The 14,389-nt window shown below is 34.8% G+C and overlaps 2 protein-coding genes across 2 annotated transcripts; one reads left to right on the forward strand and one right to left on the reverse strand.

Annotated features, from left to right (window-relative positions):
• Positions 1–8: 8 nt before the first annotated feature.
• On the reverse strand, positions 9–4,093 carry LOC144446147 (ATPase PAAT-like). Its single transcript, XM_078135869.1, has 5 exons — positions 3,976–4,093; positions 2,509–2,809; positions 2,020–2,238; positions 1,066–1,442; positions 9–252 (listed from the first exon to the last, which is right to left on the reverse strand). Exons 1-5 carry the CDS (start codon positions 4,077–4,079, stop codon positions 33–35), a joined length of 1,221 nt encoding a protein of 406 aa, XP_077991995.1. The 5' UTR covers positions 4,080–4,093; the 3' UTR covers positions 9–32.
• Positions 4,094–4,390: 297 nt separating this feature from the next.
• Positions 4,391–13,954, forward strand: LOC144446146 (2,3-bisphosphoglycerate-independent phosphoglycerate mutase-like). The gene is made up of 11 exons (XM_078135868.1): positions 4,391–4,658; positions 6,235–6,398; positions 6,853–6,969; positions 7,374–7,506; positions 7,928–8,106; positions 9,334–9,531; positions 9,765–9,891; positions 10,212–10,360; positions 11,182–11,299; positions 11,616–11,750; positions 12,158–13,954. The coding sequence occupies exons 1-11, from the start codon at positions 4,601–4,603 to the stop codon at positions 12,295–12,297; spliced, it is 1,518 nt and encodes a 505-aa protein (XP_077991994.1). The 5' UTR covers positions 4,391–4,600; the 3' UTR covers positions 12,298–13,954.
• Positions 13,955–14,389: the final 435 nt, after the last annotated feature.

Genomic DNA, 14,389 nt, shown 5'->3' on the forward strand with positions numbered 1-14,389 from the left:
CGTGTAGTTGTAGCTGTTCGCAGTTCATACTTTTAGTCTACAGGCAAGTCTGATGTATTGCTAATAGTTCTATCACAAAGTATTGCCATTATACCATCAAGTCTAGTATCAAGATGAGTTTGTAACTCTGTTAATCTTCTTTCAACTCTGTTTACTATCCTTTGTTCTGCTTCTTCAATCTTCTGCATCAATCTCTCCTCTATCTGGAGGATGACATCACCTGGGGTTTCACTTGATGACAAACCAGTTTCTCTGAAGGAGGCAAGTGAAATAAGAAACAGAAACAATTTGATCTATTACTTACTATACATAAATGGTAAAAGTTCCATGTGGTAAAATCATCAGGTCTTTTTGCAACATAGACTGAAAAATATGTCATTGACACTCCTGTTAAATATTGACTAATATGTGGTTAAAGGAGTGTACATAAAAACAAATCTTTGAGTATAAATAAAGTAAGTCCACATATACTTAAGTTTGTAGACACTGACAGGTTATATAGTTTACTATGTAAATGACATCATACCATATATAAATACAAGTTATGGGTGATTTGTGTGATCAATGTAATATTTGATGAAATAATAGATCACTGGGAAATGTGTACACAAACTTCTAAATCATTAATTTTTAACATATTAATAATCATGTATAATCAACAAATCAAGACTATTGGATGTCTAGTATTACTTGGTCTGCACATTTCATTAGCTGATAGTAAAGTTAAAATGTGAGAGTTACTAACAGTCAATTGTATCATCAAATTTCAAACATGTCAGAGTACATGTCAAATATAATCTAGACTCATATGTAGACACAAGTGTTTAGGAAACTATGCAATAAAAATGTGTTAAATATGTAATGATAGAAATATGCTTCAATTCTTAATAAACACACTTTTCAGGAGATCTTCAATCCCTGATAAGAGAGAGGGGATATTTGGTATGTCATTGTACAAATCCATACTTTGTAATGGGGAACTTAGTAAGATCTATATGGACAATTTGAGAAGATTATAAAAACTTACTGACATTCAGCTGGTAATAGTGTAGAACTTTTACTTACTTTCCGATGGAATTTGCATCATTAAGACCTTCTTTTCTATTCTCAGTATCTGCCAACTCTTGTCTGTCTTCTTTCTGTTTGCTATTTTCTCTCATTTTTGTGACTTCACAGCAGACATTTTTTAGCATAGAAAACATAGCTGCATTGTCCGAGTCATTACCATGGTCTGGGATAGCCATAGATCCAGGGATAGGAGGAAAGTTGCTACTTGCTGCTTGTTGTGTTTGTGTGTTTTGTAGAAGAGATAGTTTACTCAGCATCCCTAGCATTCCAATAGCTTCACTAGTTTTACTAGTTGTTCCTCCTACAGTGGCGGCTGGAGACGTCATGGAGTCCTTCATTAAACTATGAATATCTTCATACATTGCACTTTGATTCTAACAAAAACAAGAAAAGGCAGAGAATTATTTTTATATTTTTATATTCGCATAAACAATACTCTTCAAACAGGGTGTCTTACAATGCACCCTGAAACAAGACAACAATTTTAACTATTGGTCAAGATTGAGGGAAAATTCTGTTGTGAGTTACCACACAGTAAGGGATAGGGGAACACCAAAATTTGGTGCATCACAACTGTTTGTAAGAGGCACATTAAATTGACTTAGAGGGAACACTGTTGTCTTTATAGTACAAAAAATTTTGCTGTGTGAATTTTTAATCTAATTACAAAAATTCAATAACTGCATTCACATAGCCACCTCTATTGTACCAGGTCACCAATTATACAACTGGGTTGACTGAGGCACAATCTTGGTTCAAATTTTGCCAAAGGAATTTAGCCATTCAGAAACAAACAGCCATGGTATGTGGCGAGGCTAAAACCTGCACCCTGCAGATTCCAAGCTGGTCGCTCTAACCAGTCAAACATCATGACTTCACACTATTGCCATGTGAGATGTTTCTTTGTATGGTGTCGTGTATTCATAAAATGAAACTAGAAGGATATCTTACCTTCTGATAGTCTTCTATGGATGACATTAATTTTTCTGTTTTTTCATCTGTATCTTGGTTCATTGAATCTAGTAAATGTCTGACTTGTGACATATCTATAGAGTGTTGACTTGGTAGTACACCACTAGTACTCAAAGATGACTGTGGTTCTGTAGACTGCTCCAGGACTACTTTTACATAGTATAACCACATTTGTTGCTTGTCTTTCAGTGACAAAAACTGAGAAATTACAAACATAACAATTTGGTTTTATTAATTACCGGTAATACAACTGTGATGATTAAAATTTCCACATTGAACAATACATCTTCTGATAATTATATTTGAATAAAGGGACATTGCCTATAAACAGCGCCCTCTAAAAGTTATATGGGAATCAAGGGGTCGTGCTTCATTTCCAGTAAAATGTCACAGCATCTTCTGCAGGTTCTAGCATTTCTACAATATTTAGTAATGTGTGAAAAACTGTGCTGAAATATCACATCTCACCTTCACTGAGCATTCTTTGACTGGATTCTGAAAAGTCCATTCACCTTTATACAACACATCTGCTCTGTTTGCATCATTTTCATCCATATTTAACCTTTGACCTCTTACTGTGCCACAATAATCACTGCCACTACTATACACCTCTGTGTGTTTGGCTTCACTTATTGTTACTATGGCAACAATGTCAAAGCTTGGTTGGCATGTCAAATTCAAGAGACAGGGATCTGATGTCTTATCAGATGATGATGGTGCTGATAGGCTGATACCTCTGGTTGCCATGGTTTCTAGTTCTTCAGGATCACTATATAAACAACAAAAACAATATTAACTAGAGAAGCAATAATAAGCATAATTTTACTTCAGCTGACTTTTTACTCTGGAAAAAACTAGTTTTTAAACTTTATATTATAAATAACCCTCTGATCTTTACTTAATCATTTATTATCATCATCTAAAATTGATATTGTCATCATTTTAAGTAAGTACTCTTCATTTTTTCATATATCCATTTTTAATAATTTATACCAATATTCTGTATTTGTGCATATGTATGTTTTTTAATTTCCTTTTTTTCTTTTTATCTCATTAAGCAATTGGATGTATTGTATTGGCATTGTTGACTTCTCCCCCACCCCCAACAAAAAATAAATAAATAAAATGAATGAATAAATAATAAATAATAATAATAATAATGACATTATCATGACAAATGTTCAAAAGTTACCATGACATACTATTACTGTGTTATTATTATGCTGTTTATACAAAATTGGAAATGAAATTAGAGAAAAAATACAGTAAAGCAAAGAAGTAACAAATTAAAGTTAGCAAAATCTGCTGAAAAATTGTTTTTTATCAGACCTGGAAGTAATTGCTAATGAGTGACAATGTATTAAATGTAATTCATTCAATCTGCTGTTTACTGTGGTCCAAATATAAATATAACAATTATTAACATACATAATATTTACATGTAAACTACAGTAGTAGAGGGCTAGTATCATACAATGCCACGTTCGTTGTTGTTGTTGTTGTTGTTGTTGTTGTTGTTGTTGTTGTTGTTATTTTCAAAGGCTTGCATAGTTTTAATACTGAAGTAACAGTGGTGTGACGATGATTCACGAGAATGAGATGTAGATCACACCTCTAAACCAAACAGTACATGTGTTACTTGGTCTGTTTGCTCATGGAGGTATAATAATAAGAGGATACCTTATTTTGTACCTCTACTGGTACATGGTACCAGTCACTGGCACTCGAATCAATGTGTATGATTTTTAAAAAATGTATAGTGAATAAGAGCCTACATTTTTTCCCCAAATCATACAGATTGATTCGAGTGCCTGTGGTGCCATGGCCAGTGGTGGTTTGTTTGTGTTGTGAAATGAAATGAAAAGTTATCGGTATACGCAGAGTATACGGGTAAGACCATGGATGTCTCACTAATACATAAAGGGTCAGACTTACTTCGAATCATCCTTCATTACGCGGTGTAATACAGAGTTGATATCAAACCCTGCAGAATCCTGGTTCCATGATATATTTGCCCAGCAATTTTGTAGCCTTTCCATCTTGATTTCCTTCGGCCTCCTCGATCAGTGACCCTTGACCTTTTTGCCGTAAAACGTTTATTAGACTCTAGTAGTTATGCATATTATAGGAAGATCTGATGTTAGAAGATTCCATACTATCAAAATCTATGTTTGTAAAATTGTGATATCATCATAGAACGAGTGATGTCTCTTATTATCGACGACAAAATCTTCCTACTTTTGTTTTACGACAGTAGCTGCTCTCGGGGGTGTCGTCTGTGAAGTGCAATAGGTTCGTCCAAATAAGTATATTGACTATTATCGACAAGCTATCTCCCTCTAAACATAACCACAAAGATAGGTCTTATTTAAAACACAAATCAATGATATGTTATAATGTATTCTTGTAAATTTGAATTGTGAGTACTTCTCGAAATATTCAACTAATCTCGCGACAGGAATATAACCCCCTGAGCTCTGCAGAATAACTCTGTGCTGTACGTGCAGGATCGGTGTGGAAACTGAGAACATTGTTGTCTGCAACTTCTTCAAATTACAAAATGAGCAAGGTTTGTCTGATAGTAATCGATGGCTGGGGAGTTTCAGACGTTGTTGAAGGTAAGGAACGCCTGTCATGCCTTTATAATCATATTTACGTGTAAAATGTTCACCATAAAACGATTTTCTGACATCAAATCCACAGCCTTGGTGAGCCAGGCGAACTGGGTTGACCTTGATTACGTTTCAAATGTCATCGACTGTGCTAGCTACAGTCAGTTATTTGGTTCGTGCTTGATTCTCTAAAACGACTTTGGTGAAGGTGTCCCCCAGTGCACCTGACAGAGAAACCCTCTGTAATGATGACTCGTCATTTGCCCCATACCAAAACATAATACTAGTACTTTAAATTTTCTCAATGTGGTCTGCGTCTGGTCGATAACCGGCATTTTGACCTTCGTTGACCCCGCGATCAGTGATCTGTCTACTAATGTGACACAGCACAGCGTTATCTCTTTCTTTTTCTGTGTGTCTAACAACCTATTTTGTATAATTTGATATGTTTGACTTTTTGCTTGAAATTAGTACAATGCAAGATAGGGGGAAAAGGTCAATGCTTTGTAACCTACCCCACAGCTAATGTTTCTGTAATGTTTATGTAATACTAATACGGTCAAAAGGTATAATAACAAATTACACTAATAGAAATTAGCCATTATTAAATATCAAGGAATCATGAATGTTATGCATTGAATTTTCAGTCAATGTTTCAAAGATTTAATTTTCTACGGAAGTCATCTACATGTCACATAATACAAGTTGTGTTTGTTCATTTGTTTCTGAGTATAAACCATTTAAATATTGTTTTGTTTCCATTTTGAATTTCATCGTTGAATGGGGCTGTTATGTCATGTTTTTTTGGTAAATTTTATCAGAATTGTACAAAACAGAGCAATGGTTTGTAAAGGCCAGGACATGTTGAATACTTTATCACTCAAGAATAGACATGGCAGTTGTAAGGCTGTGCAGGGTTTAATGTGCATACCCATCTGAGAGTTGGAAAATTATTAACCTTTCACTCATTTTAGTCATGTTTATGGAAGATTCTAAACACTTTTGCCAAATTTAGACTGAAAACTGACTGGTTAACATAAAACAAGGTCAGAATTTGAATGTATGGTTTGAAGGATTATCCAAGGAACAACTTTAGGTATCATTTTGTTTTGTAAATTTCTTTGGCAGAAACAAGGGATACATTCTATCATATGCAAGATAGACTTACATGTGGCATTGGAATCAATTTTTATTTTGAATCATATACTGGTACACACATTTTGTGTATGCATACAGAGGAGGCTTAAGTATGAGCTGTAACCATGGTGATGGGATGTTCACATAAGTCATTGTATACAATTTTAATACTTTTGATAAGTTCAGAATCAGCTTGACAAAAGCTCATATGTGGTCTTCTGAAGATAGGTGGACACACATAACTAACATATCACATAGACCCTATTATCCTAAAATCAATTTCAAAGTCTCTATTCTCTTTGCTTGATTTTTGAAGTAGTCAAGGGTTAGCAAAACACAACATTAAAAATTCAGTTTTGTCAAAGCCACAGTTTGACATGCCTCTAGTATCTTAAGTCTTGGTTGACTGGTCAAATATTGATAAGCTTTGTATTTTGTGTTGTAGGCAATGCCATCCATGCCGCCTCAACCCCTGTGATGGACACTCTGTTCAAAGAGAATGCCGTCACATTGAATGCCTCTGGTCTGGCTGTTGGCTTACCTGATGGTCTGATGGGTAACAGTGAAGTAGGACATATTACCATTGGAATTGGTAGAATTGTGTACCAGGTAAATATTATATGTAATGTTTTACATTCTCTATCATGGTAAATGGCAGTCATATAAACATTATGAAGACATCTCTTCTGTGAAATACTAAACAACGAAGAAAATGAGGAGATAGGAAGACAATGAAATTATTCTCCTATATATTTCTTCATTCAGCTGGAAAATGCCAGTGACCTACAGGTTTTGTCACGGTTTGTTGTCCGACTCATAGTGACAAGGCCTCATAGGTCACTCATATTTTCCATAGCTGAATGAAGAAAATATTGGGAAAAATATCAAAGAAACAAGATAAACAAAATTCCTCCATAAAGTTTTCATCATATTGCTTTATATAAGCCTTGACAACACACTTTTTTCTGTATCCATTACTTTTATTTATGATTTTTTATCCAGATTAATTTGTTGTATTTGTATTTGTATTATTCATTGATGTGTCATCTTTGTTTCTGCACAGGATATTGTTCGTATCAACCTGTCCATTGAGAATAAATCCTTATACAGTAATAAGACACTGGTAGAAGCATGTAGCAGAGCAAAGAGTGGTAATGGTAGAATTCACTTCTTAGGTCTGGTAAGTGTCAAATTTGAAAATAATAAAATATGAGTGTATTATGTCCACATGTACATGAAATGACAATATGCAAAAGGGAAGTACACATTCTGCACAAATAAACACTCAACTATTTCATCATAAAAGTTACTCTATGTGAGTGAATTTCATGAAAGATGCCCAGGCATTACATGATTTCTTCTGTAATAGCTTTGTTGAACTTACACAACTATCTAGCATAACTTCCGATTATATATCATCATGATGACGACAAACATACCACTCTGTAAATGTAAACAGTTGTCATATCTTATTATTCATCTTTATCATATTTCCAAATGTCATAAATTTACCATCTGTATTTTGAAATCTGATATGTTTTGATGTGTGACAGTGAAATAGATATATGTTGGTTTTAACTTTAGGTCAGTGATGGTGGTGTCCATTCCCATATTGATCATTTACGTGAAATGATTAATGTTACCAAGAAAGAAGGTGTCCCAAAATGCTATGTTCAGTTTTTCTCTGATGGCAGAGATACAAGGCCAACAAGTGGAGGTATGGAATTCTAATATAATGGTCTGAATATGGCCAGTGGTGGCAGTATTTATTAACGGGGAACAAAGGCAAAGCTGTTTTCATCATAACTGCTTTAGTTGATGTCCAGTAAGTCACAAAAAGCCACTGTCACCACCTCTGTATTGCGTGACGTCTTGAAAAATGAGAGAAATAAACTAATTCAAATTAGCTATAGAATTCTGGGTATGCAAACAATTAACTTTAGGTGCCCAATTACCTGTCTGTGCTAATGTCATAAAAAACAATAGTGTCTGTATTTATTGTTTCTTTTGGTCCAAGTGGTGTTGTACTCCTCATTTCCATACAGATTTCATAGAAACAATAGACAGACTGATAGATATTGGGCACTGTTGTGAAATGACATATTTTGACCAAAGATATTTAAAATTATCTTTCTCAGTTGATTATGTGCAACAAATACTTGATCATATGAAGACTAACAACTATGGAGAACTAGCTACAGTTGTTGGAAGATACTATGCTATGGATCGTGACAAGAGATATGAAAGAATCAAGATAGCTTATGAAGCATTGACTCAGGGAAAAGGAGAGAAAACAACACCAGATCAAGTCATTGAGGTATTCTTTTATTTTTTATCAAAACACAGCTGACAGATCAGAATAAGGTATTCCACAACCTGACAGTTACATCATTACCTAGTAATTTACATGCCATCATCATCAATGTTATTGGAACAAGTTATTTTTTTCAAACACTGGGTGCAATGTATGTTTCCCAAGCTTATTTCAGACATTAAGCAAAATGAAGAAACCTTGAACATTTGGTTTAAGAGATGTCTGAGTACAAGGCTAGGTTAATGTAACATTTGGTTGTTATTGGCTTTACCCTAGTCTTGTAGTAGACCTTGCATCTCTGCTTTGCAGGTTGCCAAACAAAAGCCAAGGATGACAGTAGCTCTGATGCGCAGTGTCAGTCTTTGGCAAGCCCTCAACAGCACCATTGGCACTATGCCTCCAAGGGTCTACCAACTAGACTGGCTTTATCAATAGGGAATGTCAAAACCTGCCATTTTGAATGTTGCATCATGGGAAATGTGATAATAAATACTAATCACTTAGTATTGTAAACAGTGTTGATACATTGTTTGTAACCACAAATAATCAATTCATATTTACCATGATCATTGTAGGAGGTTTGTTTTATCGGTAGCTCCAGATTAGGTATTACAGCACCCACAGATAATTCCATAGTCCTTTGCGTCTGAGCATGCTCAGTCTGGATTGCAAGTTCTCTATTGGAAGTCTTTGCCAAGTATCTCCTATCAGATGGACCTAGATATTTCTAGCACTGTTCATTTTTTGATCAGTGTCAGTTCTTTTTGATAACACCAGTACAAACATTGATAAAGATTATCAATATCAGTATACTAGTGTGCCTTCTATGATAGCCACATTTTTTGTTGTGAGTCAAAATGAGAAAAACTGGGATTTCTTGTGAGTCATCCCATAGTAAGAGATAGGAGAACACCAAATTTTGGTGCGTCACTAAAAATTGTGTGTTTCAGTGGTATGTCAAATTGGCTTAGAGGGCACACTGGTCACCACATAGTAAGAGATAGGGGAACACCAAACTTTGGTGCGTCACTAGGAATTGTGTGTGTCAGTGGCATGTCAAATTGGCGTAGAGGGCACACTGCAGTATTGTTGTACATTGTTGAACTCTAGGGTCAAGGTACAGACCACTATTAAATTTGAATCTACTAACATGTACGTAAACAAAAAATAAATCGTTTTTAAAAGATCATAAATTTAATATAATAACAGATTTTTACACTACATTCATAGGTTATCAAGAAACGTTATGCCTTGGAACCAACAGAAACTGATGAATTTTTGAAACCTATTATTGTGAATGAAGAGGGAAGAATAAAGGATGGTGACACATTAATCTTTATTGACTTCCGTGCTGATAGAATGAGGGAGATAGTGGAGGCGTTTGGACTCAAGAGACATTTTGAGACTGATGTTGTACCCAAAGACTTGGTGAGTCAGTCATTTTGATGATTATATCTTCTTTCTATTATTTATCTCAGAAAGCTACAATGACCTTTCTTTTGGAACAATTATAATTTAAAGGTATGCCCAACCACAGAATTTGTTGCATGGACAATAACGTTGTTCACAGATAACTGTATAGTTGATACAAATGTTCTCAGTCAATTGTATATAAATAACACAGTTTCAAAACAATTTAAAATGTTTATTTTATATTTTAGCATATTGCAATTATGGCCCAGTACAAAGGGGATTGGCCATTCCCAATGTTGTATCCACCACAACAACCAACAAATGTGTTGGGAGAATGGTTGGAAAAGAAAGGTCTACCACAGTATCATTGTGCAGGTAAAGTATATAAAGCTAAATAATATTCTGATTAGTATTTGTAGTAATGTAACAGAATCCTATGATTTGTAAGTGCAAGTGTGGCATGACTGGTTGCAGTGTTCTCTGTGGCCATACTTTCACAAGCATGAAAGTGTCGCAGAAAACACCACAAGTATGAGTGCAAATACCCCTGTACACTCACTCTGACACTAACATGGCATCACAAGTTTTCTTTGCAAAATTCTAGAAAATTTAGTGCATATGACATTGTTATTTAGAATCAGTGGTATTATTTCACCGTATATATGACATGTAACTGTTTTTTCATATGTTTACAGAAACAGAAAAATATGCCCATGTCACATTCTTTTTCAACGGAGGGAGAGAGGAAGCATTTGAGAAGGAAGACAGATGTATGGTACCATCTCCTAAAGTACCAACATATGACATGCAACCTGAAATGAATGCTGCTGGTGTCGGCCAAGAGGTTAGAAAATTCATTAGCGTCAATAGTCTGTAAAGATGCACTCTTAGACGCTATACTCCACACATATGAATTCCAGGCAGGCCTAAACAACAGCATCTTACTGTATATGGTACATTGAGGGAGACTGCACCTCAAAAATAAAAGTGTAAAAGTTGTGGTGTTACTTTGCCAAAGAAAACTCCAAACCATTCTCAGTGAAAATCAAGAAGTAAAAATAAAAATTAGGGTCACCATGCAATATTTTTATATAGCTAGATTGATGATTTCCTTGAAAACAAAAACAACCAAATTTTTCTAACGATGTCAAAAGCATCGGGAAGAATCTTTCAAATGACACATTTTTGAGTGATTCAAGAGAGTCTGATTTTCAAAGAAATTATCCTTGAGTAAGATCTTTACTATGTAATGACACATGCTATTATAACCATTTACACTGTATACCTCTCGATATCACTAGAAATTAATTGATTTATCAAATTATACAGTGCTGGTTTGCAGTATGAAGTACATTTCAGATGGGCTGTCAAGAATAAAGTTGTTCGGTTCTTTGTGATGGCTTTAGGTTTTCATTATTGTTATTCTAATGGCATGATATTGCACAGACAGGGTAGAGCATGTGAGAAAAACACCCACTGTATGACTCTATTGTATTGGGACCATGCAATGAATCATGAAATGAAATCGATAGACATGTGTAAATCTTCAAATTTATCATTTGTCATTGAATTGAGTAGACCATTACTTTTTAACTAATGGCAGAGTAGTTTTGATCGAGAGTATAGAGACAGAATTATTAAAAACTTGATGTTATTTTCCCACAGATGTCAAATGCCATTGCAAGTGGCAAGTATCCATTTGTGATGTGTAACTTTGCACCACCTGATATGGTTGGACATACAGGCCAGTATGAACCAGCAATCAAAGCTTGTGAAGCAACAGGTCAGTGTTATGGTATACTATCACCATGGCAATCATGTCAAATTTATCTAAATGTAGAATCCTCCTGTACGCATAATTCCATATTCTCTGTACTATTGGTCATTTGATTCATTGCACATGGTACTTCATTTAAACTGTGATCTGTTGATTCATTGTTCACATGACATTCTAAAAATTGTGCTATTGTTTTGATTAATGCAAATCAACACAAGATCATAAAGGCTGTGTCATTTGCTACTTCATGGAACATGTGACTGTACACATCATGTTATTGGTCAGAACCCCTGGTCATGTGATTTGGTTTGTTTTTGTACAGATACTGCTATTGGTGACATCCACCAAGCCTGTGAAGAGCATGGCTATGTGTTATTGATTACATCAGATCATGGAAATGCAGAGAAAATGATAAGTGAGAAGGGTGGTCCACATACAGCCCACACAACAGCAAGAGGTATGTATTACATGATAGAATGAATGTTGTATAGAATTATGTGATACAACTGCAGGGTGGCAAACACTTTAAGACCAATAGGATAATTACATGTAAAAGTACTTTTTTTTACCTTGGGAGACTTTAGTGTGCAGTGTTGCAATCATATGCTAAAACATTCATGGAGGCCATAGTAATGACATTCAATCAATCAATCAATCAATCTTGATAGTAATGATATTCTTTGTAGCCAGGCTTATAAAAGACCTTCAAAATCTTCTGTTCACTTTGATACAGTATCCTTAATTAATGTCTGAACAAATGTTATATGTACTTCAGGATGAAAAAAGAAACATGCAATTATTCCCACAAATGACTCAAAAAAGCATCAGAAAATTACAAGCCTGCAAATTGTTTTTTTTTTCCAGTTCCATTCATAATGACCGGTCCTCACAAATTCAAGCCAACAGATGACCCAGGACTGTCTGATGTAGCACCTACAGTTCTTGACCTGATGGGATTGGATATTCCTGCAGATATGACTGGCCAATCACTCCTTCTGAAATAAGTCACATGACCAGCTCTTAGCCAATCCAGATTTGTAATTAATTAGCAACCAATGAGTGATGTAGTACTGGGTCATGTGACCTCAGGTCATATTGGTTTCATGTCCCAACATTTTTGAATGCCTGCTTGCAAATTGTATTGTTTAACATGTACAAATTGGAATGTTTCTCCAAAAAAAAGTCATCTAGCATTTTTTAACCAAACAAAACCTGAGTGGACATTGTTCATGTACAAGTGTGAATTTGTATAAAGATATAGTTTTTTTTTCTTTTGCAAAACATGGATAGTAGTCCAACCTCAGGATTATTGTACAGTTTTGTTTTCCTTTCATATATGATGTAATTTATGGTTTGATATATTTGTTCCTTATTTGTGATCAAGTTTGGCAACATTTATGTTTATCTGTTACTATTTTTGTCACCATCATTCTTATTCCTAATGTATAAAGAGAGTATATCTTGGGACAGCAGACAGCAGTAGGTTTGTAGTCACACACACCAAGACTTCTAGTATTCTATTGCATGGCTCTACAAGTGTGTAAATTATTATGTGATGTACCAAACTACAAGTACATATACTATAGAATCTGAAATAGCTACATGTTGGCTTTCCTGTATCTTGCCAAATGAGAGTATGTAAACTGCTTACTGAAATTCAGTTCAACAAATCAAACGGACACACAATCTAAATGTACTTGTAAAGATTATCAACACTGTTGTTTGAATCTTGAGATCAAATGATGTGACACCAGGTGGTTGCCATTATCAACACTGTCGTTTGAATCTTGAGATCAAATGATGTGACACCAGGTGGTTGCCATTTTCACCACTGTCGTTTGAATCTTGAGATCAAATGATGTGACACCAGGTGGTTGCCATTATCAACACTGTCGTTTGAATCTTGAGATCAAATGATGTGACACCAGGTGGTTGCCATTATCAACACTGTTGTTTGAATATTGAGATGAAATGATGTGACACCAGGTGGTTGCCATTATCAACACTGTTGTTTGAATATTGAGATGAAATGATGTGACACCAGGTGGTTGCCATTATCAACACTGTCATTAGAATCTTGAGATCAAATGATGTGACACCAGGTGGTTGCCTTTATCAACACTGTTGTTTGAATATTGAGATGAAATGATGTGACACCAGGTGGTTGCCATTATCAACACTGTCATTTGAATATTGAGATGAAATGATGTGACACCAGGTGGTTGCCATTATCAACACTTTGAATCTTGAGATCAAATGATGTGACACCAGGTGGTTGCCATTATGTTGAAAGTTACAGCATTTGCACAGATTTGGGATTTGCTCTTCCACACCAAAATCGACACAGATGGCAAAGACAAGCTAAGGTGAAAAATTAACAAACTCCATCTTGCCTGTTGTTATATGACAGCAGGTAGAGGCAAACAGAAGTCATTCACTCACTCACTCACTCACTCACTCACTCACTAAGTCAGTCAGTCAGTCAGTCAGTCAGTGATACCAGTGTACAATGTAAATCCAATTATTGTAATTATTTTTGAATAAACTTTATGATAATTGATGAAATTTCACCTGAAGATTGTTTCTTTTTTATGCAATGTACAATGATATAAAATCCTGCACTATGACACTGAGTTATATAGAAGCAGTACAGGTGATTGTGTGTCAATCAATAAAGAAATGATTCCCTACTTTATTAGACCTGTTATTTATTTTCTAATATACTGTACATTGTTGTGTTATTTATTTTCTAATGTACTGGTACATTGTTGTGTTGTTTATTTTCTAATGTACTGGTATATTGTTGCATTATTTATTTTCTAATGTACTGGTACATTGTTTCTGTGAGTACAGACTCTTTACAATATACAGTTGAAATAAGAATTGTGTATGCATTCTCATGCATATTTTTTTATCAGTGTTTCACAGAGCGGGTAAGAGTCTGGTTGGATGCAACATTTCTTTTACATTGTAAAGTGGCCAAATGGATGAGAATTTATTTTGGGTTTTTAATTTATGAAACAATTTTTTCATTGGCTTCCTACTTAAAAAATCAATGTGAGACAACATACTGCCATTGCAAAAGCATGATAAATG

Source organism: Glandiceps talaboti, chromosome 15 (genome assembly GCF_964340395.1).
Source record: "Glandiceps talaboti chromosome 15, keGlaTala1.1, whole genome shotgun sequence".
In the NCBI taxonomy this organism is placed as follows: Eukaryota; Metazoa; Hemichordata; class Enteropneusta; family Spengelidae; genus Glandiceps; species Glandiceps talaboti.

What these genes read in the sequence shown, in the direction of transcription:
- LOC144446146 (XM_078135868.1), top strand. Translation starts at nt 4,601, where the DNA reads ATGAGCAAGGTTTGTCTGATAGTAATCGATGGCTGGGGAGTTTCAGAC. An exon ending in TTGGTAGAATTGTGTACCAG is followed by an intron (nt 6,399 to 6,852) that starts GTAAATATTATA and finishes GTTTCTGCACAG; the next exon opens with GATATTGTTCGTATCAACCT. An exon ending in ATGTTGTACCCAAAGACTTG is followed by an intron (nt 9,532 to 9,764) that starts GTGAGTCAGTCA and finishes TTTATATTTTAG; the next exon opens with CATATTGCAATTATGGCCCA.
- LOC144446147 (XM_078135869.1), bottom strand. Translation starts at nt 4,079, where the DNA reads ATGGAAAGGCTACAAAATTGCTGGGCAAATATATCATGGAACCAGGAT. An exon ending in GTAATGAAGGATGATTCGAA is followed by an intron (nt 2,810 to 3,975) that starts GTAAGTCTGACC and finishes TTGTTTATATAG; the next exon opens with TGATCCTGAAGAACTAGAAA. An exon ending in GATGCAAATTCCATCGGAAA is followed by an intron (nt 253 to 1,065) that starts GTAAGTAAAAGT and finishes TGCCTCCTTCAG; the next exon opens with AGAAACTGGTTTGTCATCAA.